The sequence below is a fragment of the Neoarius graeffei genome, chromosome 7 (assembly GCF_027579695.1).
Source record: "Neoarius graeffei isolate fNeoGra1 chromosome 7, fNeoGra1.pri, whole genome shotgun sequence".
Lineage (NCBI taxonomy): Eukaryota > Metazoa > Chordata > Actinopteri > Siluriformes > Ariidae > Neoarius > Neoarius graeffei.
The window spans coordinates 32,094,946-32,121,637 of record NC_083575.1 but is presented as its reverse complement, the minus strand read 5'-3'; the positions used below and the strand labels follow the sequence as shown (position 1 = coordinate 32,121,637).

General features: G+C 39.2%; 1 protein-coding gene across 1 annotated transcript; it reads right to left on the bottom strand.

The window, feature by feature from the left end:
- Positions 1-10,641: 10,641 nt before the first annotated feature.
- Positions 10,642-26,288, bottom strand: c1d (C1D nuclear receptor corepressor). The gene is made up of 5 exons (XM_060925523.1): positions 26,190-26,288; positions 25,787-25,941; positions 25,590-25,656; positions 25,431-25,486; positions 10,642-14,586 (listed from the first exon to the last, which is right to left on the bottom strand). Exons 2-5 carry the CDS (start codon positions 25,919-25,921, stop codon positions 14,407-14,409), a joined length of 438 nt encoding a protein of 145 aa, XP_060781506.1. The 5' UTR covers positions 25,922-25,941; positions 26,190-26,288; the 3' UTR covers positions 10,642-14,406.
- Between the last annotated feature and the right edge of the window lie 404 nt (positions 26,289-26,692).

Sequence of the window (26,692 nt, the reverse complement as noted above, 5' to 3'; positions counted from 1 at the left end):
GACCGACCCATAATGATGGTCACACCCTCGATCTAATACTAACATTCAGGTTAAACGTAGAAAATATAGTCATACTTCCACAGTCTGACGTTATCTCAGATCATTATCTCATCTCATTCAAAATATGTCTGAGTAATAATATATGCACCTCACCATGCTACTGTATTAAACGTACATTCACGTCAACTACTGCAGAGCGCTTTATAAATGATCTCCCAGAGTTATCAACTTTGATTGGGTCACTGTCAGCCCCTGCAGAACTTGATCAGGCAACTGAACGCTTAGAGTCAACGTTCCGCCATACTTTAGATCATGTTGCTCCTCTTAAAAGGAAAATGGTCAGAGACAAAAAATTAACACCCTGGTATAATGATGACACTCACACTTTAAAACAGACCACTCGCAAATTGGAACATAAATGGCGTCAAACAAACTTGGTAGCATTCAAATTAGCGTGGAAGGAGAGCTTCCTGAAGTATAGAAAAGCTCTTAGTGCTGCTAGATCAACATATCTCTCCTCCCTAATAGAAGATAACAAAATTAATCCTAGATTCCTATTTAATACTGTAGCAAAATTAACCAGGAATAAGTCCACTATAGACACATGCACACCTGTAGTATGTAGTAGCAATGACTTCATGAATTTTTTTAATGACAAAATTGAGAATATCCAACAAAAAATTCAAACTACTAATTTAAGGTCAGACAATGTAAGTGACCCTGTAGTTAACAATATAACTATCAGATCAGCAATTAGAATGTTTTACTCCCCTTAGAAAAATTGAATTCCTTTCATTAATCTCCGCATCAAAAACCTCAACTTGTGTACTAGATCCCTTACCTACACGTCTATTCAAACAGATAATACCTGAAGTAATTCAAACACTTCTAAAAAATAATAAATTCTTCTCTTAGATTTGGCTAGGTACCCAAATCCTTTAAACTAGCAGTTATCAAACCCCTGATTAAAAAACCTCACCTTGATCCCTGTCAGCTGTCCAATTATCAGCCACTATCAAACCTCCCCTTTATCACCAAGATCCTTGAAAAAGCTGTGGCACAGCAGTTATGCTTATATTTACATAGGAATAACATCCATGAAATGTATCAGTCAGGATTTAGACCTCATCATAGCACAGAGACAGCTCTGGTTAAAGTAGTAAACGACCTACTGTTGGCGTCTGATCAGAGCTGTGTCTCGCTGCTTGTGTTGCTTGACCTTAGTGCAGCATTTGATACCATTGATCATTCCATTCTTTTGAATAGACTAGAAAATGTTGTGGGAGTTAAGGGAATGGCCCTCTCCTGGCTCAGCTCTTATTTAACTGATCACTATCAGTATGTTGATGTAAATGATTTTTCTAGACATACTGAGGTAAAGTTTGGTGTTCCACAAGGTTCTGTCTTGGGTCCACTGCTTTTTTCTTTATATATAAATCACCTCTGGGTGATATTATTTGTAAACATTGTATTAGTTTCCACTGTTATGCTGATGACACACAGTTGTATGTTTCTGCAAAACCAGATGAGAGACACCAGTTTAATAGAATTGAGGAATGTGTGAAGGACATTAGAGACTGGATGCTTATTAACTTCCTTCTGCTTAACTCTGGCAAGACTGAAGTACTTGCACTCGGACCACATGCAGCTAGAAGTAAGTTTTCTGATTACACAGTAACTCTGGATGGCCTTTCTGTTTCTTCATGTGCAGCAGTAAAAGACCTCGGGGTGATTATTAACCCCAGTCTTTCATTCGAAACTCACATTGATAACATTACCCGGATAGCTTTCTTTCATCTCAGAAATATTGCTAAGATAAGAAACTTAATGTCACTACATGACGTGGAAAAACTAGTTCATGCTTTCGTTACCTCCAGGTTGGATTATTGTAATGCCTTACTGTCTGGATGTTCCAATAAGTGCATAAACAAGGTCCAGTTAGTTCAAAATGCAGCAGCAAGAGTCCTTACTCAAACTAGAAAATATGACCACATCACCCCTGTCTTATCCACACTGCATTGGCTCCCAATCAAATTTCTTATTGATTAAAAAATACTACTATTGACCTTTAAAGCACTGAATGGTCTCGCACCACAGTACCTGAGTGAACTTCTGGTCCTCTATGACCCGCCACGCCTACTTAGATCAAAAGGTGAAGGCTATCTGCTGGTACTTTGTATAGTGAAGGCTACATCATGGGGCAGAGCCTTTTCTTACAAAGCCCCACAGTTATGGAACAGCCTTCCAAGTAATGTTCGGGAATCAGACACACAGTGCGTTTACATGCACATCCAAATCGAGCTACTGTCGGTAATCGAGCTAAGGGTCCCAGCAGGGGTGCCAGAGAAATCCAATCCTACATGCACACAAGGAAATCGAGCTATTGTGTGAGGTACATTGTGCACCCGAGCCACAGGTGGCACTACACGCCCCATCGTGTTGGTACACTTCCGGTTGTCGTCATGAAGAAGAGCTATTCAAGAGTATAAACAAAGTTCCGTGTTCACAAGTTCCGTGCTCAAGCTGTTAGGCTTGCTCTAACAGACTGTATGGCTACAAATTGTCCTGCGCAGACCACTGTTTTGTAAGACAACTTATTTTGCACAATTGTATAATTTTTCTAAAGTCCATTTTTTGCTTACAAAACAATTTTTTTTTTGCTTACAATTTAACTTATGTCTTAATAAACACAAAAAGTTCAATTGTTTTGTTTTTATTGACATTCTTCAGATGTTGGACATATATATATATATATATATACACACACAAATACAGTGACTTGTTTATGTACAGAATTCACAGCTATGAAACAGCTGTACAGATGTATTTGGTGATACAGTAAGTGAGCTAAATTTTAACAGTGCAAACAATGCCACAAAAAGAAAAGATGCCGTTGTCATGATTCGTTGTCATGCCGACCGAGGCTGTTGTGTTTCCTGCTTGTGGTCTCGTCACTCGTCACTTCCGGAAGGGGCAGTGCTGAAGTAAGTAGCTTGACTATGTAGCTCGATAGGGTATACATGCACTAAGTAGCTCGGCTAAAATCGCATAATCTAGGTCGTGTAGCTCGATTACGAGAAATCAAGTTTGGTTCGATTTCAGCCTAGCTAAGGTGTATCCATGGCATTTAGAACTTCGATTTTAGTCGAGCAATGGCAGAAATTCGATTTTCTCTATGTGCATGTAAACGCATTGACAGTCTCAGCGTTTAAGTCTAAGTTGAAAACATATCTGTTTAGTCAAGCCTTTTGTTAATGGTGTTTATGAGGTAAAGGAGTAGCTCTGGAAGGTCCACAGAGAGTGTGTTTTGGTAAACACTTTGGTAAAGTGTTTTGGATGTATGGATGCTGTCAGTCCCCCACTCGCTTGCTCACTCGAGTTTGTTGACAGTGTAGTGGCTGGCTGCTTTATGTCCCGGGGCTCCCTCATGCCTGTGTTACCTTCTGGCTCTCCCCTTTTAGTTATGCTGTCAGTTAGTTGTGTCAGAGTCCCTACTTGTACTCAGTGCAGTATGTATACTGTTCCTACTTATTCAGGTGACATTGGGCATACCTAACAACCTGTTTTTTTCTCCCTCCCCCCAAATCTGTCCCTCTGAGTTACATGTCGGTCCTAAGATCGAGATGCTGACCTCCTTCTGCTCCTCGGACCTGCCTGATCCATCCTGGTGCCCTGTGTCTGGTTGGAGTCTCATCACATTGCTCCTGTGGAGGATGGCCCCAAGTGGACAGTTGAAAATCACACTTGGAAGACACTCTGGACACTTACAGTAATGCTTTTATGGCTGAGGACTACAGTTGACTTGCTAACTTTAGGACTGCAGTTGTCATGAACAGTTTTGCACTCAAGTTTCCATCAATGAAGAGTTTATAACATCAACGAAACTGACTTCATGTTAAAACTGTTAATGTTATAGTCATGTTGTCTGCTGTTGCCGCCCAAACAAGGCTGGGTTCCCTTTTGAGTCTGGTTCCTCTCGAGGTTTCTTCCTCATGTTGTCTGAGGGAGTTTTTCCTTGCCACCATCGCCATCAGCTTGCTCATTGGGGATAGATTAGGGATAAAATTAGCTCATGTTTTAAGTCTTTCAAATTCTGTAAAGCTGCTTTGCAACAATGTTTATTGTTAAAAGTGCTATACAAATAAACTTGACATATACAGTTGAAACCATATATTTACATACACTTTAGGAAAAGACACAATCTTTTTTTTTCTCATAGTCAGACATGAAATCAGACATTAACTTTTTCATGTCTGTCTGAATATTTAAAATTATTTCAATGTACTTAATGCCAAATTAATCAGAGAAGGAGTTTTTTATTCAATATTTTAATTGCTTTTATCAAATCAGAAGTTTACATACACTTCATCAGTACTTGGTACAATTGCCCTTAAACTGTCTGACTTGGGTCAAACGTTTTGGATAACCTTCAACAAGCTTTGCACAATACTTGACAGGAATTTTGGCCCATTCCTCTTGACAGAACTGGTATAACTGGGCCATATTTTTTGGCTGCTTTGCATGCACATGTCGTTTCAGCTCTGTCCACAAATGCTCAATAGGGTTGAGGTCGGGGCTTTGTGATGGCCACTCCAAAACATTGACTTTGTTGTCATCAAGCCATTTTTTGACCAGTTTGGCGGTGTGCTTCGGGTCATTGTCCATTTGGAAGACCCATTTGCGGCCAGGCTTTAACTTCCTGGCAGATGCTTTCAGGTGTTGGTTCAGTATCTCCACATACTGTTCCTTCTTCATTACTCCATTGATTTTGTGAAGTGCACCAGTACCTCCTGCAGCAAAACAACCCCACAACATGATGCTGCCTCCGCCATGTTTCACTGTTGGTATGGTGTTGTTAGGATTGTAAGCGTCTCCTTTTTTTCTCCAAACATATCGTTGTTGATTATGGCCAAACAGCTCAATTTTAGTTTCATCCGACCACAAGACATGTCTCCAAAAATTGAGATCCTTTCCCCTGTGTTCATTTACAAACTGTAATCTGGCCTGTTTATGTTGGAGTAATGGCTTTCTCCTGGCAGAGTGGCCTTTCAGCCCATGTTGGTGCAGAACTCGTTTCACCGTGGACAGTGACACACTCTTACCAGCTTCAGCCATCATCTTCACGAGGTCCTTTGCATTCATTCTTGGGTTCTTACGCACAGCACTGACCAGAACCCGCTCATCTCTGGGACTCAGAATCCATCTCCTTCCTGTGCGGTATGATGGCTCGACATTCCCACATTGTTTATACTTTCGTATAATGGTTTGAACTGAAGACCGTGGCACCTTCAGGCTTCTTGAAATTTCCCCCAAAGATGAGCCAGACTTGTGCAAGTTAACCATTCTTAGTCTGAGATCTTGATCAATTTCTTTAGATTTACCCATGTTGTGTACAAGGAAGCACTGTGTTTGAGGTGTTCCTTAAAATACAAATCACAGGTGTGTCTCCAATTAATTCAAATGTTGCCAATTAACCTATCAGAAGCTTCCAAAGACATGACATCATCATCTGGGCGTTCCTACATTGTTTAAAGGCACACAAACTGCAGTGTATGTAAACTTCTGATTTGATAAAAGCAATTAAAATATTGAATAAAAAACTCCTTCTCTGATTAATTTGGCATTAAGTACATTGAAATAATTTTAAATATTCAGACAGACATGAAAAAGTTAAAGTGAATGTCTGATTTCATGTCTGACTATGAGAAAAAAAAAAGATTGTCTTTTTTCCTAAAGTGTATGTAAATATACGGTTTCAACTGTATGTGAGTGGCAAAAGTATGTGAACCTTTGCTTTCAGTATCTGGTGTGACCCCCTTGTGCAGCAATAACTGCAACTAAACGTTTCCAGTAACTGTTGATCAATCCTACACACCAGCTTGGAGGAATTTTAGCCCATTCCTCTGTACAGGACAGCTTCAACTCTGGGATGTTGGTGGGTTTCCTCACATGAACAACTCGCTCAAGTCCTTCCACAACATTTCAACTGGATTAAGGTCAGGACTTCGACTTGGCCATTCCAAAACATTATTCTTCTTAAACTGTTCTTTGGTAGAATGACTTGTGTGCTTAGGGTCGTTGTCTTGCTGCATGACCCACTTTCTCTTGAGATTCAGTTCATGGACAGATGTCCTGACATTTTCTTTTAGAATTTGCTGGCATAATTCAGAATTCATTGTTCCATCAATGATGGCAAGCTATCCTGGCCTAGATGCAGCAAAACAGGCCCAAACCATGATACTACCACCACCACATTTCACAGATGGGATAAGATTCTTATGCTGGAATGCGGCGTTTTCCTTTCTCCAACCATAACACTTCTCATTGAAACCAAAAAGTTCTATTTTGGTCTCATCTGTCCGCAAAACATTTTTCCAATAACCTTCTGGCTTGTCCACGTGATCTTTAGCAAACTGCAGATGAGCAGCAATGTTCTTTTTGGAGAACAGTGGCTTTCTCCTTGCAACCCTGCCATGCACACCATTGCTGTTCGGTGTTCTCCTGATGGTGGACTCATGAACATTAACCAATATGAGAGAGGCCTTCAGTTGCTTAGAAGTTACCCTAGGGTCCTTTGTGACCTTGCCAACTATTACACGCCTTGCTCTTGGAGTGATCTTTGTTGGTCGACCACTCCTGGGGAGGGTAACAATGGTCTTGAATTTCCTCCATTTGTACACAATCTGTCTGACTGTGGATTGGTGGAGTCCAAACTCTTTAGAGATGGTTTTGTAACCTTTTCCAGCCTGATGAGCATCAATAACGCTTTTTTTGAGGTCCTCAGAAATCTCCTTCATTCATGCCATGATACACTTCCACAAACATGTTTTGTGAACATCAGACTTTGACAGATCCCTGTTCTTGAAATAAAACAGGGTGCCCACTCACACCTGATTGTCATCCCATTGATTGACAACACCTGACACTAATTTCACCTTCAAATTAACTGCTAATCCTAGAGGTTCACATACTTTTGCTACGCTGAGATATGTAATATTGGATCATTTCCCTCAATAAATAAATGACCAAGTATAATATTTTTGTCTCATTTGTTTAACTGGGTTCCCTTTATCTACTTTTAGGACTTGTGTGAAAATCTGATGTTTTAGGTCATATTTATGTCAAAATATAGAAAATTCTAATATTATATACACATACACTAATAAAAATTTACATACATACACGCACACAAATACATATACACACACAGGATATAAAGTGTATACACCCTGTTAAAATGATGTTTTTCCTGATGTAAAAAATGAGACCACAATGAATAAACTTTTTCCACCTTTAATGTGACCTATAATCTGTACAATTCAATTGAAAAACATCTGTTGGGGGGGGGGGGGGGGGCAAACAAACAAACAAAAAAAACATACAATAAGCTGGTTGCATAAGTGTGCACACCCTTAAACTAATACTTTGTTCAAACACCTTTTGATTTAATTACAGTATTCAGTCTTTTTGGCTACACACCTGCCTTCAGTTAAAATGACTGATTAACCCCAAATAAAGTTCAGCTGTCCTCATCGGATTTTCCTGACATTTACTCAGTTGCATCCTCCAGCAAAAGCCATGGTTCACAAAGAGCTTACAAAGCATCAGAGGGATCTCATTGTTGAAAGGTATCAGTCAGAAGAAGGGTACAAAAAAAATTTCCACGGCATTAGATATACCATGGAGCATAGTGAAGACAATCATTGAGAAGTGGACAAAATATGGGACAACAGTGACATTACTGAGAACTGGACATCCCTCCAAAATTGATAAGACAAGACAAAAACTGGTCAGGGAGGCTGCCAAGAGGCCTACAGCAACACTGAAGGAGCTGCAGAAATTTCTGGCAAGTACTGGTTGTGCACTACATGTGACAATCTCCTGTATTCTCCATCTGTCTGGACTATGGGATAGGGTCGCAAGACAGAAGCCTTTTCTTACAAAGAAAAACATCCAGGCCCTGCTAAAGTTTTCAAAAAAAAAAAAAATCAACTCTCCCAAAACCATGCAGGAAAATGTGTTATGGTCTGACGAACCCAAGGTTGAACTTTTTGGCCACAATTCCAAAAGGCATGTTTGGCACAAAAACAACACTGCACATCACCAAAAGAACACCATACCCACGGTGAAGCATGGTGGTGGCATCATCATGTTTTGGGGTTGTTTTTCTTCAGCTGGAACAGGGGCTTTAGTCAAGATGGAGGAAATTATGAACAGTTCTAAATACCAGTCAATTATGGCCCAAAACCTTCAGGTGTCTGCTAGAAAGCTGAAGAGGAATTTCATCTTTCAGCATGACAATGACCCCAAGCATACACTGAAATCAACAAAAGAATGACTTCACCAGGAGAAAATTAAAGTTTTGGAATGGCCCAACCAGAGCCCAGACCTAAATCCAATTGAAAAACTGTGGGGTGACCTGAAGAGGGCAGTGCACAAGAGATGCCCTCGCAATCTAACAGATTTGGAGCGCTTTTGCAAGGAAGGAGTGGGCAAATATTGCCAAGTCTAGATGTGGCAGGCTGATAGACTCCTACCCAAAAAGACTGAATGCTGTAATTAAATCAAAAGGTGCTTCAACAAAGTATTAGTTTAAGCGTGTGCACACTTATGCAACCAGCTTATTGTTTTTTGTGTGTTTTTCCCCCCTAACAGATTTGTTTTTTGATTGAATTGTACAGGTTATAGGTCATATTAAAGGTGTGAAAGTTTTGAAATTATTTATCGTGTGTTTTTTTTTTTACATCAGAAAAGCCTGTCATTTTAACAGGGTGTGTACACACATTTTATATACTAGTGCATCTCCATAATTTAATTCAAAAAGGTAAACTTTCATATATTCTATATTCATTACATGTAAAGTGAAATATTTAAAGCCTTTTTTGTTTTAATTTTGATGATTATGGCTTATAGCTCATGAAAATTTGAAATACTGGATTTCTGATTATTAGAATATTCCCTAAGATCAATCAAAAAAAGGACTTACAATACAGAAATGTCCAACTTCTGAAAAGTATATTCATTTATACACTCAATACTTGGTTGGGGCTCCTTTACCAGGAATTACTGCATCAATGCGGTGTGGCATGGAGGTGATCAGTCTGTAGCACTGCTGAGGTGTTATTGAAGCCCAGGTTGCTTTGATAGTGGCCTTCAGCGCATCTGTATTTTTGGGTCGGGTGTTTCTCATCTTCCTCTTGACAACACCCCATAGATTCTCTATGGGGTTCAGGTCAGGCAAGTTGGCTGGCCAATCAAACACGGTAATATCATGGTCAGCAAACCATTTGGTAGTAGTTTTGGCACTGTGGGTAGGTGCTAAGTCCTGCTGGAAAAGGAAATCAGCATCTCCAAAAAGCTCGTCAGCAGATGGAAGCATGAAGTGCTCTAAAATCTCCTGGTAGATGGCTGTGTTGACTTTGGACTTGATAAAATACAGTGGACCAACACCAGCAGATGACATGGCACCCCAAATCATCACAGACTGTGGAAACTTCACACTGGGCTTCAAACACCTTGGATTCTGTGCCTCTCCACTCTTCCTCCAGATTCTAGAACCGTGATTTCCAAATTAAATGCAAAATGCACTTTCATCTGAAAAGAGGACTTTGGACCACTGAGCAACTGTCCATTTTCTTTCTCTCCTTAGCCCAGATAAGACACTTCTGACATCGTCTCTGGCTCAGGAGTAGCTTGATATTAGGAATGCGAAAGTTGTATCCCCTTTCTTGAAAATGTCTGTTCGTGATGGGTCTTGATACACTGACACCAGCCTCAGTCCACTCCTTGTGAAGTTCTCCCAAGTTCTCGAATCAATTTTTCTTGACAATCCTCTCAAGACTGCGGCCATCCCTGTTGCTTGTGCACCTTTTCCAGCCACCCTTTTCAGCAATGACCTTTTGTGGCTTACCCTCCTTGTGGAGGGCATCAGTGATCATCTTCTGGACAACAGTCAAGTCAGCAGCCTTCCCCATGATTGTGGTTGTGTGTACTGAACTAGACCGAGAGATACTGTGTTCATACTGTTTTACTCAAACTCGAAATTAAATATTCTAATATTTTGAGATGGGTTTTTTTTGTTTTTGTACTATGCCATACTGATTAAAATGGAAAAATGCTTGAAACATTTTAGTTTATGTGTAATGAGTCTATAATATACAACTTTCACCTTCTTAAATAACTGATGGAAAATATTGAACTTTTTCACAATATTCTAATTTTTTGAGATGCACTAGTATACACACAAAATGTATAAATTTTATATTATACAATGTGTGTGTTTTATTTATAATTAACACGTGCATATACACGTTTCAAAATGGTATTTTTGGTCAAAGTTTGGATAAAATAATTTGCCACATTCTGTTATTTCTGGGTCACTTGAAGTCTTTTGAATCAAGGGTACTGAAAAGCCATTCACAGCTCATTATAGAGATTCTCATCTCATTATCTCTAGCCGCTTTATCCTGTTCTACAGGGTCGCAGGCAAGCTGGAGCCTATCCAGGGTTTCCCCAGGTTTGACCACCATAAATTTAAGACTTTAAGACCTTTTTAAGACCACTTAAATGAGAATTAAGACCTACATCACACCCATTATGCGGTCGTAGAACACCAGATCAAATTCCCAATAATGACAAATGTTTCAAGTAAAAATACTTTTAGTATAAAAGTTATATACTTTTATATAAAGTAAAAGTATATGTGCAATATAAAAGTCATTATGTGCATTGCTTGTCAAATCTTCACATTCAAGACAAAAAAAAAACAAGTCTAAACCTGGAAGAAAGGAGCACAACATAGGGTCCAAGTCATGGCCTTAAAAGGTACACAAAAATGCAATAGGCATACCAACACATTAATGCCAAAAGGTGTGCACTCACCAGTCAAAAAGCCAAACTGAGGGCCCAACTCGAGGCCTAAAGAACTGTCTCTGAACTAATTATGACCATGCACCCAGAGATAATACTTAAAATAAAGTGATGTGGGTATTTTTTTTTTTATAAAATATCAAAACATTCACAACACTCTAAACAGACAAACTCTTTGTCTTGGTTTCCCAGCACTTGCTTCAACCATTTTACATTTTGTACCCTTGTAAATGAGGGAAGGAGAGAGATACAGAGGGGCATAGATAGATAAGAGACGAGGGGGATAGATGGGAAGAGAGAGAGATAGATGGATAGAAAAGAGGTAAGCCTAAAGTCTCTTAAAGGTGCACAAAAATGCAATTGGCGTACCAATACATTGGTACAAAAGGTGTGCACTCACCAGTCAAAAACCCAAACCGAGGGCCCAACTCAAGGCCTAAAGAACTGTCTCTAAACTAATTATGACCATGCACCCAGAGATGATAAACAGACAAACTCTTTGTCTTAGTTTCCCAGCATTCAACTTGCTTCAACCATTTTACATTTTGAAGAATAAAAAGAAATGTAAATACTCCTAGTAAACAAGGGAGGGAGGGAAGACAGATGTGGAGGTGGATAGATAAGAGACGAGGGGGATAGATGGGAAGAGAGATAAGAGATTGATAGGAGAGAGCGATAGACATAATATAAAGAGAGTGGTAGACAGACAAGAGATAGATAGGAGAGAGGAGAGGAAAGATAAAAAAAAAAGATATAGAATAGTGAGATTTACAGATGGATAGGACAGAGAGTGGTAGACAGTTAAGAGAGAGAGACAGACCGACAGATAGATAGGAGATAGACAGACAGGAGAGAGCGAGCGATAGACAGATATATGAGAGAGTATAAGAGAGAGACAGATAGGAGAGTGGTCCATTTGTTTACTTTTCGTCGTCTTTAGACTTTCGTCGAACATTACGACGAATCCACCACTTGCCTCGTTAACATCTTTGACCAACTCCTTTGTTATATAAGGAGCAAGACTGAATTTTGTTATGCGAGACTTTTTTTTTTTTTTCCACAGGAGAATGTTGGAGCAACTTCCGAGTCCGGGAACATAGCCTTAAAGAGTTCGCTTATGCCCTCATTCGAGCTGTACGAGTGGTGTTCCGTAATTGTTTTTAAAATCCAGAGCACCTCTGCCCGAAGTGTCGGAGTTCCACCGACACCCATCATGCCACTGCTCGGCCCTTGTGTTGTTGCTAGCCTTGCCGATGATGTCTGGCTTGGCTGCTGCTGCTGACATTCAACAGTGGTGTTAGTGCCAACTCCAGGTGCATTCGTAGATTGAACCGTGCAGAACTGAGCGATGGGCTGGTGGCGGTGGAGTGCAGATGCAATGTGCTTTGAGCTCTTCATGTGAGACTCTAAAGTGAAATGACCTATAGTGGACAACTTGAAGGTCTTTCGACAAACACAGCATCTTGCTTCAACGTCGCTTCCAGGAACCTCCCTCACCCAATCACGATATCTTTCTCAGTGTTGGGCACGTTACTTTCAAAAAGTAATTAGTTATAGTTACTAGTTACTTTTCCCAAAAAGTAACTGAGTAACGGAGTTACTTTGTCATTAAAGTAACTAATTACCAGGGAAAGTAATTAATCTGTTACATTAGGTCCCAAAAAAAAAAAAAAATCAAATTCAATTAGTGTAATCATAAAAGTGAAATGTGTTTAATGACTGAAATGGACACTTAACAGAACTAATCAGTAACATTATTTACACTATATTAATATTTTTGTGGGACAATGTGATAAGACATCTATCAAATTTAATATATTTTCGTAGATATTAAAATTGTTACTAATTACTGGCCACTGATGAGGACAAACGCTTTGTTCCTCGACATAATGTGCATTGCACGTATACATTTTTGCCTTTTATTTCAAGTAATGAAAAGTAACGGCTGTATTTCCAATTTGAAAGCACAGTGTTGGGCTGACCGCTCGCCATCGCTGTGTCTTCTGATTGAAAGTGTGCGCAGTAGTGCCGTAGGCGTGGCCTACCTACGTACGTTGTCCAAATCTACTCTGATTGGCTTACTGTATCGTTGTCTTGCATCTCCCCGCCCCACACTAAAGCAGAGTAAAGAAAGGCTGAACGAGCAGCGTGCCAGATGAAAACAGCGTAAATAAAGTAACGCATAGTATTTTATTGTAAGTAACTGGAACGGCGTTATAACGATGTAAAAAGTAATTAGTTAGATTACTCGTTACTAAAAAAAGAAACGCCGTTAATTTCTAACGCCGTTATTCCCATCGCTGCTGCTGATTAAAACGACACTTCCCCATGCTGCGATTTGCGGAGTCTCCTCTCCACCACGGACTCCGACGATTGCGCCGGCATGAAAATGTATCAATATTGTTTCTTTCTTTGCGCATACTCCAAGAAATTCACTGATGTTACGCACCCACATTTTCACATTGTAGAATAGTATGAGTAAATTTAAGACCTTTGTTTAAAAAAATTAAGACTTGGGCAAAGCAATTTAAGACTTTTTAAGGCCTTAATTTTGGAATATTAAATTTAAGACTTAAGACCCCGCGGCTACCATGCCTATCCCAGCTGACTACGGGCGAAAGGCGGGGTACACCCTGGACAAGTCGCCAGGTCATCACAGGGCTGACACAGACAACCATTCACACTCACACCATTATAGAGATTATCAGATTTTTTTAAAAACACTTTTTAGATGCTAAAACTGACCAATTCTTTCAATACATTAACTATGTTAAATTAAAAATACAGTTGGTGCCTAATTTTACTTTGAGCAGCACCACAGTCCCCAGGTCAAGCCTAAGCATAAGTTACTGTGTGGAGTGTTCTATCATTTCTCTGCTTGCCCATGGTATGGGCTGCTTCTAGCTTCTCTAGTTTCCTACCACTTCCAAAAAGCTTACTGGTAGGTGCACAAGCCTGCAAATGTGTGTGCATGGCATCCTGCACTGGACTGGCCTCCCATGCAGTGTGTATTCTACCTCCACCCCAAAGCATTTACTGCAGAAAAAAGAAAAGCATGATTATACTTTCATGTTTTCACATCCACCTACAATGAAGTGAAAGTAGCGTTTAAAAATATTTTTTTAAAAACACCCCACAACATAATTGGAATAAAAAAACGTAAAAAAAAAAAAAAAAAAACCAGAGCTTGACTTTTGTTTGTATCCAGATTCTCATAAAAGAAAGAACTAAAATCAGCATTTCAAGAACTGATGTATGCAGATCTGAACTTTTACTTGGATACCTTAACCAAAAAAAAAAACTCTGCATGACAAACATTACAACTTTATGTAGGCTATTTGAAAATACTTCCCATTGCGATCTTATCATAAAAAAAGTCAGTCAAGAAAATTACATTTCAGACAAACACCAAACATCAATCTGCTGCTCAGCAAAACAGAGGCCTAAGAAGAAGAAATGGCTGACGTGAGAAAGCACACCAATGATGAAGACAGTGTGTGCATTTGTATTGTACAGTCCCAGCAGTCTCTGTGCTCCTCAACTCAGTTTCCTTTTCTTGGCTTTGCTGTGCTGCACCATGCGGTTTTTGGTTTTGGCATCATCTCCATCCCACAGTGCATTCCTGACAAAACGAGATGCCGCATCTTTGGCCAGCCGAGCTGTTGGTTTCTTCTGTGTCATCTCCTTTATCCGGTTCATGTAGGTTCGGATTCTCTCCTGTGGAGTGAAAAATTAAGTGCGATTTGATTTTCAAGTTATTGATAAAATTCTAATTAATAAGCATGTCTCAAATGGATTTTACATGTCCTTAAAAGATACTGTTTGTTTATGATGTTTTGATTATTGTATTTTTTTTATTTAAATTTTTATTTTTATATCTTCTTTATTGTTCAGAATAAAGTAATCAGTCAGTCAGTCAGTCAGTCAGTCAATCAATCAATACATAAAGCTAGCATTTAACGCCAGCACTTAACACCATGTTATGTAGTGTTATAGCCAAGTATTAAAGCTTCAGCATTTTGGCAAAACCCATTATCAAGTTCATGTTTGTTAGTGTTCAGTAACCATAAACGAGGTGCAAAAATCATGGCCAGTAGTCTTATCACAATATATTTTTTCCTATCATAGGATTTCAATATTTATTGGTAAACCACTATATGTGTACTCCTTGAGCACTTGAACGCCTGTACACCTACTCATTTCATGTAGTTATCCAAAAATCAGCCACTTGTGTGGAAGCAGCGAAATGCATAAAATCATGCAGAGACAGGCCAGCAGCTTCAGGTAATATTCACATTAACCATGAGAATGGGGAAAATGTGAGCTCAGTAATTTTGACCACAGTATGACTGTTGGTGCCAAATGGGCTGGTTTGACCATTTTTAGAACTGCCGATCTCCTGGGACCACACGCACACTTCCTAGAATTTACTCAGAATGGCACAGTTCAGCAAACAGAATCACATTGTTTATGAGAGAGGTCAACAGGGAATGGCCAGCATAAGTTCCACGTTTCCAACTTCCTAATGCTGCTCCATTTCTGAAGTGACAGCAGCAGCAAAGCTGCCCGGGGGGTGGGGGTATTCTCCCTTTGGGGGTCTAAGGGTGTTCCCCAGAATTTTTTTTTAAAAGCATTGAAATATGCAATTTCCAAGCATTTCAGCTTATTTTGACATTTATATTGATATCAGAACTTGGAAGTGGATCATGTATCTACTGACAGTTTATAACAGCGCTAAACGTGTTTCTCAGCCCTGAGCAGTATCCATTTTGACAGGGCAACGACCTTGACACTTGATTAATCACAAATTAGTCTTGGATCATTACAGACATTAGGCTATTATAGGCCCACACTAGAATCCATCAGATGCAGATCTAGATTTTAGATATGAAAACACTGGAAATGCTTCCAACAAATAGACCTCTTTTGAATATAAATGGAACTTTAAGCATTAGGCTTAGATCTTAGAAATAAGTTCATGCATGATTTATATCTCACCTGCGTGATCAGTCATTTGTGTAATCTTGTCAGATTATGATGGACCAAGTACACCAAAGGAAAAAAAAGTGTGCATTCTAAAAGATCAGTAAAGAGTGGCGTTTTGCATTTCCATGTATACAGCCTGTGAAAGACCAGCCAGGCAAAGCTTTCTATACAGTCAGTATGTATGATTTGTTCTCACATGTGCATACATGCAATGAGAGCAGTGGTCATATTTTTTATATATATATCTCCAAATTCATATATTTTTTCACCAGCCAGCCGGACTAGTTACCCTCCAAAGTAACTTGCCAAACAGAAAATCAACTAGCCAAAATGTGTTCATGTAGGAATTTTACTTCTGTCAAAAATAACGCAAAAAAGAGAGTAGTTACTGTTGTTCACGACTAATGTGCATTTATTTCAAGACCCGAGTATTTTGATACTGTTGTTAAATACATAAATGAGAACACAGACCACCATAATATAATCAACAAGTAATAATATATTGGAAAACTTGGCAACTTTGTGTGAGTATTGAAAACAAACATACTTACTATCATGACTATAGCACCCAAATTATGTCCAAAATGCCTTGTAGTGCTGCTGCCTTTCGTGATGACAGGGTTTTTTTTTTTTTTTTCACACTTTACAAATTGGCATTTGCTGTTCCACATCCTCCTTGCGATATCCATAAAAATGCCAGATGACTGACCCCTTACTAGTTCTTTTAGGAACCAATTCATCCGCTTCCATTTTTAATTTGTCGCTGAAATTGACAGAGCTTACACAGAAGCCTATGCAACACAAGCAACCGCACAAACTGAGTCAGCACTGTAAACCGAAACTAGGAAATCTTCCCGCAAGTTCCTTTCAGCACCTAGATGTCGCCCGGGATTGGTTGGAAAGTGTATGACGTTATTGTTTTTTTTACCCTTAGGCGGCCTCTCATGTTACTGCCTGAGGGACAGGGAGAAAACCACCGGAAAAGGTTTTAAACAAACACGAAACAAACGCAAGTCAGCAGATGACCATAAAATACTCGATAGTTACAATATAATAATTTTATGTCTCACACAGAATTTTCCGAGATATATCGAGTATATTCGATGTATCGCACAGCCCTAGTCTGAATCTTCGCTTCATATATATTTTTTATTTTCAACTAGCCAGCCCGGCTGGCTAGTGACAGGAATTACCCGCCAAATGAAAAATTAAGTCACCTTGGGCGATCGGACCACCGCAAATTTCGAGCCCTGATATATACACACATGTAGGCTTGAAACTCACAGGCCCCGTCAAAGCAATCGGAAAAATCTCAGCATGCGAAATGCCAAAAACCAGTTTCAGAAGTGGTTGTGTAGTCAGACTGTTGTGAATGAAAAGACCAGATTTCATTCATCACTTGTCAGCATGACCAGCAGAAGTGCTGAATCAGCAAACCCCATACATACCAGAAGACACACAGGCCCTAAATGTGTGCGCGTAATATATGTACTAGCACATCACAAAACAATTAGAATATCATGGAAAAGGTTTTTTTTTTCACAAGTTAACTCAAAGGTAAACTTTCATATATTCGATATTCATTACACACAGTGAAATATTTCGAGCTTTTTTGTTTTAATTTTGATTATGGCTTATATCTCATGAAAATCAGAAATCCAATATTGAAAATTATTAGAATATTTCCTAAGAAATCAAAAAAGTATTTAAAATACAGAAATGTCCAACTTCTGAAAAGTATGTTCATTTATACACTCAATACTTGGTCGGGGTTCCTTTTACCACGAATTACTGCGGCGTGGCATGGAGACAATGAGCTTGTGGCACTCTGGGTCTTACTGAAGCCCAGGTCGCTTTGATAGCGGCCTTCAGCTTGCCTGTATTTCTGGCTAAGGTGTTTCTCATCTTCCTCTTGACAATACCCCATAGATTCTCTATGGGGTTCAGGTCAGGCGAGTTGGCTGGCCAATCAAGCACAGTCATATCATGATCAGTAAGCAATTTGGTAGTAGTTTTGGCACTGTGGGCAGGTGCCAAGTCCTGCTGGAAAAGGAAATTGACATCTCCATAAAAGCTTGTCAGCAGATGGAAGCATGAAGTGCTCTAAAATCTCCTGGTAGATGGCTGCATTGACTTTGGACTTGATAAAACACAGGAGACCAAAACCAGCAGATGACATGGCACCCCAAATCATCACAGACTGTGGAAACTTCACAATGGACTTCAAACTCCTTGGATTCTGTGCCTCTCCACTCTTCCTCCAGACTTTTGGATCTTGATTTCCAAACGAAATGCAAAACTTAATTTCATCTGAAAAGAGGACCTTGAACCACTACGCAACAGTCCAGTTCTTTCTCTTATTAACCCAAGTAAGACGCTTCTGACATTGTCGCTGGTTCAGGAGTGGCTTGATATTACAAATGCAACAGTTGTAGCCCCTTTGCTGAAGTCTGTGTGGAGTGGCTCTTGATACACTAACACCAGCCTTAGTCTTGTGAAGCTCTCCCAAGTTCTTGAATATAATTTCCTGGACTATCCTCTCAAGGCTGCAGTAATCCCTGTTGCTTCTGTACCTTTTCCAGCGAGCCTTTTCAGCAATGACCTTCAGTGGCTTACCCTCCTTGTGGAGGGTGTCAGTGATTGGCTTCTGAACAACTGTCAAGTCAGCAGTCTTCCATGATTGTGGCTGTGTGTACTGAACTAGACCGAGAGATGCATGGTATTTACACTGTTTTACTCAAACTTGAAATAAAACTCATTTTGAATTTTTTTTTTTGCTGCACCGTAAGCCATAATTATCAAAATTAAAATAGAAAAATGCTTGAAACACTTCAGTTTACATGTAATAAGTCTGGCATATATTACATTTCCACTATCACAAATAACCGATGGAAAATACTGAACTTTTTCATGATATTCTAATTGAGATGCACTAGTGTACACACACACACACACACACACAGATCAGCGATATCATTATGACCGCTGACAGGTGACGTGAATAACATTGATCATTTCATTACAGTGGCACCTGTCGAGGCATGGGATACACTAGGCAGCAAGAGTTCAGTTCCTGAAGTTGATATGTTGGAAGCAGAAAAAAAATGGGCAAGCGTAAGGATCTAAGCAACTTTGACAAGGGCCAAATTGTGATGGCTAGATGACTGGGTCTGAGCATCTGCAAAATGGCACATCTTGCAGGATGGTCCTGGTATGCAATGGTTACTACCAAACAAAAGTGGTCCAAGGAAGGACAACTGGTGAACCAGTGACAGGGTCATGGGTGTCAAAGACTCCTTGACTTGTATGGCGCATGAAGGCTAGCCCACATGATCCAATCCCACAGAAGAGCTACTGTAGCACAAACTGCTGATAAAGTTAATACTGGCCAAAAAAAAAAGTGCCAGCATTAATTTTTTCAGCAGTTTGTGCTACCAAAAGTTCACTTTTTAGGGCCTGTACACACTCATTTCATAAGCTGTTAATCGGTCCAAAAACACTTATCGGCAAGTTTGCACGTAGAATACATTTTTTTTTTTAAAAAAGAAAAAAAGCAAATTTAAAAAAGCTTTTAGATAAAGATTTCACTGTCCAACAGTCAAGTGTTGAAGATGTTGCCTTGCACTTATCGGTTACCCTACGGTCACAAAAGCCATCAAAAATCAGGTTGATGCATTACCATATTCTCTTCAGTATGGAGCTTTGCTTCCCTCTGCTATAAATCCTGACAGATCATTGACATTACTCTAGATTTTTCTGATACGGGTTCTCATATCTTGGTGGGTCAGCTGTTTTGGATATTATTTTGCAGGTCACCTGGGAGGTCTGGGCCAGACTGGTTCAAACTGACAATGGCTACAGTAACTCGGAAGATAACTCCTCAATTGTGGTGAGCAGAAAAGCATCCCAGATTGCACAACATGTCACACCTTCAGGCAAATGGGATACAACAGCAAAAGACCACGTCAGGTTCCTCTTCTGTCAGCCCCAAAACAAAAAGCTGAGGCTACAGTGAGCACAGACTCACCAAAACTGTAGCCTGGAAAAATGTAACCTGGTTTGATGAATCTGAATTTCTGCTAAGGAATACAGAAGGTAAAGTCAGAATGCAGCATGAGCAGCACAATCCATGGACTGAACCTGTCTTTGGTCAACAGTGCAGGCTGGTAGAGGTGGTGTATTGGCGTGAGGAATGTTTTCTTGGCACACTTTGGGTCCATTAATACCAATCAATCATCACTTGAATGTCACAGCCTATTTGAGTTTTTGCCGACCATGAGCTTCTCTTCATGGCTACAATGCAACCATCTTCTAATCGCTACATCCAATAAGATAATGCCACAAAGAAAAAAAGTCATCTCAAACTGGTTTCAAAAACATGACAGTGAGGGAGTGTTGTGGCTCAGGTGGATAAGGCACCACACCATAAATCCAGGGACCCGGGTTCGATTCCGACCCGAGGTCATTTCCCGATCCCTCCCCGTCTCTCTCTCTCCTGCTCATTTCCTGTCTCTACACTGTCCTATCCAATAAAGGTGAAAAAAGCCCAAAAAATATCTTTAAAAAAAAAAAAAAGTGAGTTCTTCATTGTTCTTCAGCAACCTTCCCAGTCACCAGATTTGAATCAAAGAGAACATATGATAGAATGGGAGACTCGCAGTATGAAAATCTGCAGGAATTGCATGACACAAACGTCAACATGGGCCAGAATCTCAAAGGAATGGTTCCAATATATCAGTATGTATATATGCCACACAGCTGATTGTACAAAGCAATATCGACAGAGAATTAGGAGAAGCAACCCATGTAACTAATTTTGCAAAAGTTAAGAAAAATAACTCATTCTGTGACAAAAATATAATGTGCAAAATTCTACCTCACAATGTCGTCCAAAGCACAAATTGTGAGGATGGACAGAGATTAAAATTCTCAAATTACAGCTGCACTGACCTCTAACCCTTATCATGTGACTCCAACACTCAAATCAAGGAAGACTTTAAATTTAAACAGTACCATCTAGTGGCCATATAATGTAACAGTTAGGGAATAGAACAACAGTCTTAACACTAAATCAATAGTTCAGTTACAAATCCAACTGGTTTTTTTAAATAAATAAAAAATATAAAAAAGTGAACAAACAAAGAAGTGAAACAGTATTGCACAGTTATAAACTAAACTAACCAGCTTACCTTCACCTGCATTTTCACAATTTCTGAACACTTAAATTAAACAAGAACAGTCTGAAAATTTACCACCACCAAGAGGGAGTTATACGACTTGAACAAGTTAGTTTTAGCCAAATGCAACATCCAAGGTTGCTACATCAATGGTCTAAAATAATCAGCAAATACAGGAAAGAATAATGCTGAGAATTATTTTAAATTAAAACACCAAGCTTGTTAAAAAAAAACAAAAAAAAAAAAAAAACACTATTATTCTCTGCCACAGGTTTTTAGTTTGAAATACCAATCTTTCCAGCAAACTTAATGTTGTGCTATGTGATGTTCCTTAGATATGGTTCAAGAATATTTTTTGAACCACTTACTAAGAGTTCCCATGAACAGCTGCCAAATGCAAATTCAACACTTGGAATCAACTCCAGACCTTTTATTTCCTGAATCTGTCCTGTAATAATCCACTTTTGTCAGGAAACAGACTACACCTGGCCATGAAACATTACATTACAAGTCAATTGTCCAATTGCTTTTGAGCCTGTGAAAATGGAGGGACTGTGTGAAGTTGGCTGCAGTTCCTAAACAACTGATGCAGTATTTTTATTAAACCCCTTTGGAATAAAGCTGAACGACATCTACACTTCAATCACATATTGATCGCTTCATTTCAAATCCATTGTAGTAGTGTGCAGAGGCAAAAGTCACAAAAAAAATTGTCATTGTCCAAATACTTATGGACTTGGCAATAAATTCATGCATTTGAAATAATGTTTGATGAAGTCCGAGAGCAACGGCACAATTGGATTTGGAACTGCATGTTGGATTTGTTTTCCTGATTTTTCTAATAAACCTCTCCAATTCCTGGACTTGCATCCATGATGGCAGCAAAGTATTCTGTCACAGATGAGGATTGTGGGGTAAATAAGAAGGATGCAACACATGAGGGAAAGTCATGGTCAATCAGACATATTGGCAGAGACAAAACTATGGGAAAAAACTTGAGTGAGAACAAGGTCAAAAACGGGAATCAGAAAACTATTAAAGAGGCTAGGGAACTACTCATGCAGCACGCATACTTCACAAAGACAGACTAGCAATCACACCGTATAAATGGACAAAATAATTGGGGTTAAACAGAGACAGGTGACTGTGATAACAGGGAACAAACCAATGGCTTGAGATGAAAGGAGACGACTGATAAGTGTACTCTGTAGTGCAAAGCCTGCACAGTGCTCAAAGAGGTGGGGAGATGCATGACAAGAGTAAGCTGTGGGTAAAGTTATAACCATTAGTAAGAAGGGTATGCACAATAAACAGGGGTTCCTTCTCAATACAATTTGTACAGTACTCCATAGCATTTCTAGCAGTGAACAATATTCTATAAATTGCTCCCTATTGAAGTGTTACATCTGTTTCAGCTACACTACAGGACAGTGAAATATGAAAAATTCATACTGTACGGGAAATAACTGGTACACTAGATAACCCGGTATACGTCCCAGCACTAGCTGGTATGCATGTTATTTAATTACAATTTTTACAACAATGTTTAGGTAGGCCAGTGGTTTTAATGTTATGAATTGAAGTCCATCATGTTGATGTTTACATTAGCATATCCATAAATTTACACACTCCAGCACAAGAGTTAGTTTTTCCAAATTTATTTCGTACCTGACCAATGTCATACAATAGACAAGCAGCAAAAGCGAGCAAAATTGGTAAGCAGCCCATTTATCTTTTTACCCAACATCCCATTCCTCAGCTTCAGCTCTTGAATGAGATTATGAAACTCTCCCTGTTGTGGTCTCTGTTCCAACAAGGGATGTACCCTAAACTTTCTCGTTCTTGAAAGCATGTCTATAATGGTGTCTTCACTACTAGATAACTACAGCATTCACTCAGTACACTACTGACAGTCGCAGCATGAAACCAGCATGCAACAAGCACAAAATCGAACGCAAAATATTAAAAGAAATTCGCATTAGACTGTGTGCATACTCTACACAATTTCGTACACTTTTTTTTGCATTTTTGCATAGCAATTTCATCTTGCACCTGATGTGTAGACACCTTAAATCCATTGGTATCCAGCTTGATAAATGAGTAACATTATGAGGTATAATCAAGATCAATATCCCTTGGTGCATTAAAACTTGCTCTCTCATTACAGTAGTACCCAATACAGGGTTCCCGCTGGCAAGCAAATGAAGAGAGCCATGTTTCGGGCAGCATGGTGTGTTGAGTCCCCGTAGCCAACGCCATGGCGTTGTTAGACCCCATCACTAAAGGGCTATAGCCCCAGGTATTTTCGCCCTCAAAAACAGTGAGATTAATAGAAAACAACTGACTTTGATGTCATCTGGGGTTTTGAATGTTGTAATATAATAATGTTGCTTAGAATATTTCTTTATGGTCCTAAAGGAGAGATATGCAAGTGAGAAATGAGATTTTTATTAAACTGATAAATTTTACAAGTAATATCTACTAGTCAACTGGCACATGCCTCAGTTTCCTGAGACATTATGGGTGTTGATAATCTATATAATAAGCGGCAAAGTTTGTTTGTCGAGCTAATGTCACCACTTCTCGATGGATTTTCACCAAATTTGGCAAGTAGGTCCGGGGATGACCTGGAATTTTACAGATACAAACAACTCATGTACAGGCCCCAGGGGGTCCCCAGTGGGCCCCTGGGTGGTGGATGTTTGGATTTTCATTTGTCTTGGGTTAACATTTCTCGACAGATCTTCAACAAATTTGGCATGGAAGTCTGGGGGCAACCCAGAATTTTGCAAAACCCAGGCAACCTGCTAGTAACTTAATAAGGAGACTGAAACTGAAGTGAACTACATACATTTTAAAAGAGCATTGCAAAAACCACTAATAAAGATGTGAACCTTTGAATGTCTGTGGGTGATATCTTGTAAAGTTAGATATAACTTCCCCAACATGTCGATGCCAATCTCTCTTAAAAAAAAAAAAAATTGAAGCCCCAGGAAAACTGGACTGAGGTCCTGGTCTTTTCAATAGCTAGAAACACCCATGAGCTAACTTATGATTTAAAAAAAAAAAAAATGGTGTCATTCTGTGTTTGGCTCGTAAATCAACAGGAAATTCAGATTCCTTCACTGGTTGTTCCATGATTCTTCTTGACTATTCAACTGTAAATCAAGTTTTGTTGACATAAAGGCTAAAGAGTCCCCTAATACCACTTTTGAATAATTCCATGCTAAAATAACCTCAAGTTCAAACTAAAAAGGGGTTTATTTTATCTTGATAGTGCACAGGGTGCCCAAAATCAAGTCTCTTATAGGTTGTTTTACAATCAGGGTACAAAGTTTGTCTCACAGGGGTCGAAAATTCAAATTGATTCAAACTGGTTCTTGTACCAGTTTTTAAGTGAAGGACAAGTTAAAGAACAGATTTCAGGTAATTTTTTGACATGCGTATGGTAGTTTTGTGTAATCTGCTATAAGATGGGAGAAACAAATGAAGTGATTCTCAGAGAGGACTTTTTTTTAACAATTCAGAATCCACTACTTCCATAGTGATTTTAAATATAAGGCTGTAAGCTTTGTGTTAGTTGTCTCTAATATTTATGTCCCAATAACTTGACCACAATTTAGGATGAAAATAAATCATTTTAGATATGTTATTTTATACTGAAAAATTAGCTGTCTCGGAGAGGACATTTTTTGACACAATTACATACTAATTTGATCAAAATAGTCTGAAAACTTACTGGCATTCAACATTAAAACTTAACTATGTTTCCAATGATATGGAACCAAATATGTGTTTTATGGTATAAAGAATGATTTAAGTGCATCCCTTTTGGAGCTACCTGTGGTCAAAAAAGCACTTTTTCTAAATGACACGAGTAATTTTGCTAAACATGACATATTGCCATACATTCACCAAAAATAACGTTATCACCAATTTTTTTTTTGCATGGTAAATAGAGCTATCACAGGTCTACAATAAACAACCAAGTTTATTTAGTCAAGCCTTTTGATATTGAAGATAATAAGTGTTAAATGGGATTTTTAGCTTGCGTACCCTGATTGTAAAACAACCCTTATTTGAGGCTGGAACTGAGCCCAAATTTTATGCGTAATGGAAAGACCTAGCTGTATCTGTACAAATACTTGAATTGCGCCAGTTTGGCTGATATAAACCCGTATTAAGTCCACTCTGATAAATTGGTAACTAAGAAAAATACAGACTAAGGAAAAGCAACGAATACTTATTTGACTATTTTTCAAGGAAAAAAGTGGAACCCAGGGGGAGCCCTGCCAGCAGGCACAAAAGCTACATTTTCATGTTCATGGACTGTTACTTTTATTAACTGTTTAAAAAGACTGTCACAGTACAAAGACTGAATAAAACACTTGTTCTTACCAGCTCCTGTTTGATGCCATGATCTTTTGGATTCACTCCTTGTGTTACCAAGTACACTAATTTAAAAAAAAGAAAGAAAAGGGGGGGAAAGAAATTAGTTGAGAACTTGCCGTAAAGCCTGGGTAATAACTGTGCTGTAAAGACTGCTGAAATACGCACTCCAGAATAAAGAGTTGAGGGCATATGCAGACATTAAGTCCAGTTTGGCTTGCTCAAGCGGGGTAAGCTGGAACAAAACAATTAGATTAATGTCCAAAGTCCTAAACTTTATAGTTCGCGCATCATATAACCACGCTTGCCCTATACATGCATTTCATAAAATGTATTGACTGTTGCAAAATTTATATAAAGTCAACCTTTAAGCAGACGCCCTTCGACACAGACATGAGGGTTTGGATCACATTTTGGACCGAGCTCACAGAAGTCAAGAAATCAGTCAGGTATCCAGCAATTTCAGCAGGGTAATCCTCTAGTGAGCCGTCATCAGCCATAACTAGAATCTAAAGCAAACCTGAGAAAAGGAACAAAAATAATGTAAAACCTTATCACAGCAGTGTATGAGATAATTTGTTTAATTAACCGGTGTTAATTAAAATGAAAAGGCCCATTGACACGTGTGCTGTGATTCTTACAAATTCATCACAGCTTATCTATAAACAACTTAAAGAAAACCTCTATCAAATTTAAAAAGCACACGAAATTCTCCTCCTTATTATCAGCTTTATTCACGAGCAATAACAAATCTGGAATTTATTTCACCTTGCAACGGATCACAGCTAGAAAAAAAACATAGACGCTTCCGGGAAAGTCGCAGCGTATTTATTTCCGGTTCATCTTCTTGTTTTAAGGCGGCGGTTATACCGCCACCTTCTGATCCGGAGTGTGGATCAGACAGTAGATTTGCAAGCTAATTGTTCTGCTTCTTTTTCTTCTTCTTTGAAATTTATTGGCGGTTGGCTACCAACATGGAGCATTACCGCCACCAACTGTTGCAGATGCGTAACACAGTAAACTTTCGGCTATGGGTACGGAGCATTGATGGGGATTTGCGCATTAATGGGGGGTTAAAGAAAATAAAGGAAATTCATTCATTCATTATCTCTAGCCGCTTTATCCTTTTACAGGGTCGCAGGCAAGCTGGAGCCTATCCCAGCTGACTACGGGCGAAAGGCGGGGTACACCCTGGACAAGTCGCCAGGTCATCACAGGGCTGACACATAGACACAAACAACCATTCACACTCACATTCACACCTACGCTCA

Coding starts and splice junctions, on each gene's coding strand:
- c1d (XM_060925523.1), bottom strand. CDS start 25,921: ATGGCTGATGACGGCTCACTAGAGGATTACCCTGCTGAAATTGCTGGA. Junction 25,487..25,589: donor CCTCAACTCTTTATTCTGGA/GTGCGTATTTCA, acceptor TTTTTAAATTAG/TGTACTTGGTAACACAAGGA. Junction 14,587..25,430: donor ATGGCATCAAACAGGAGCTG/GTAAGAACAAGT, acceptor TTCACTCCACAG/GAGAGAATCCGAACCTACAT.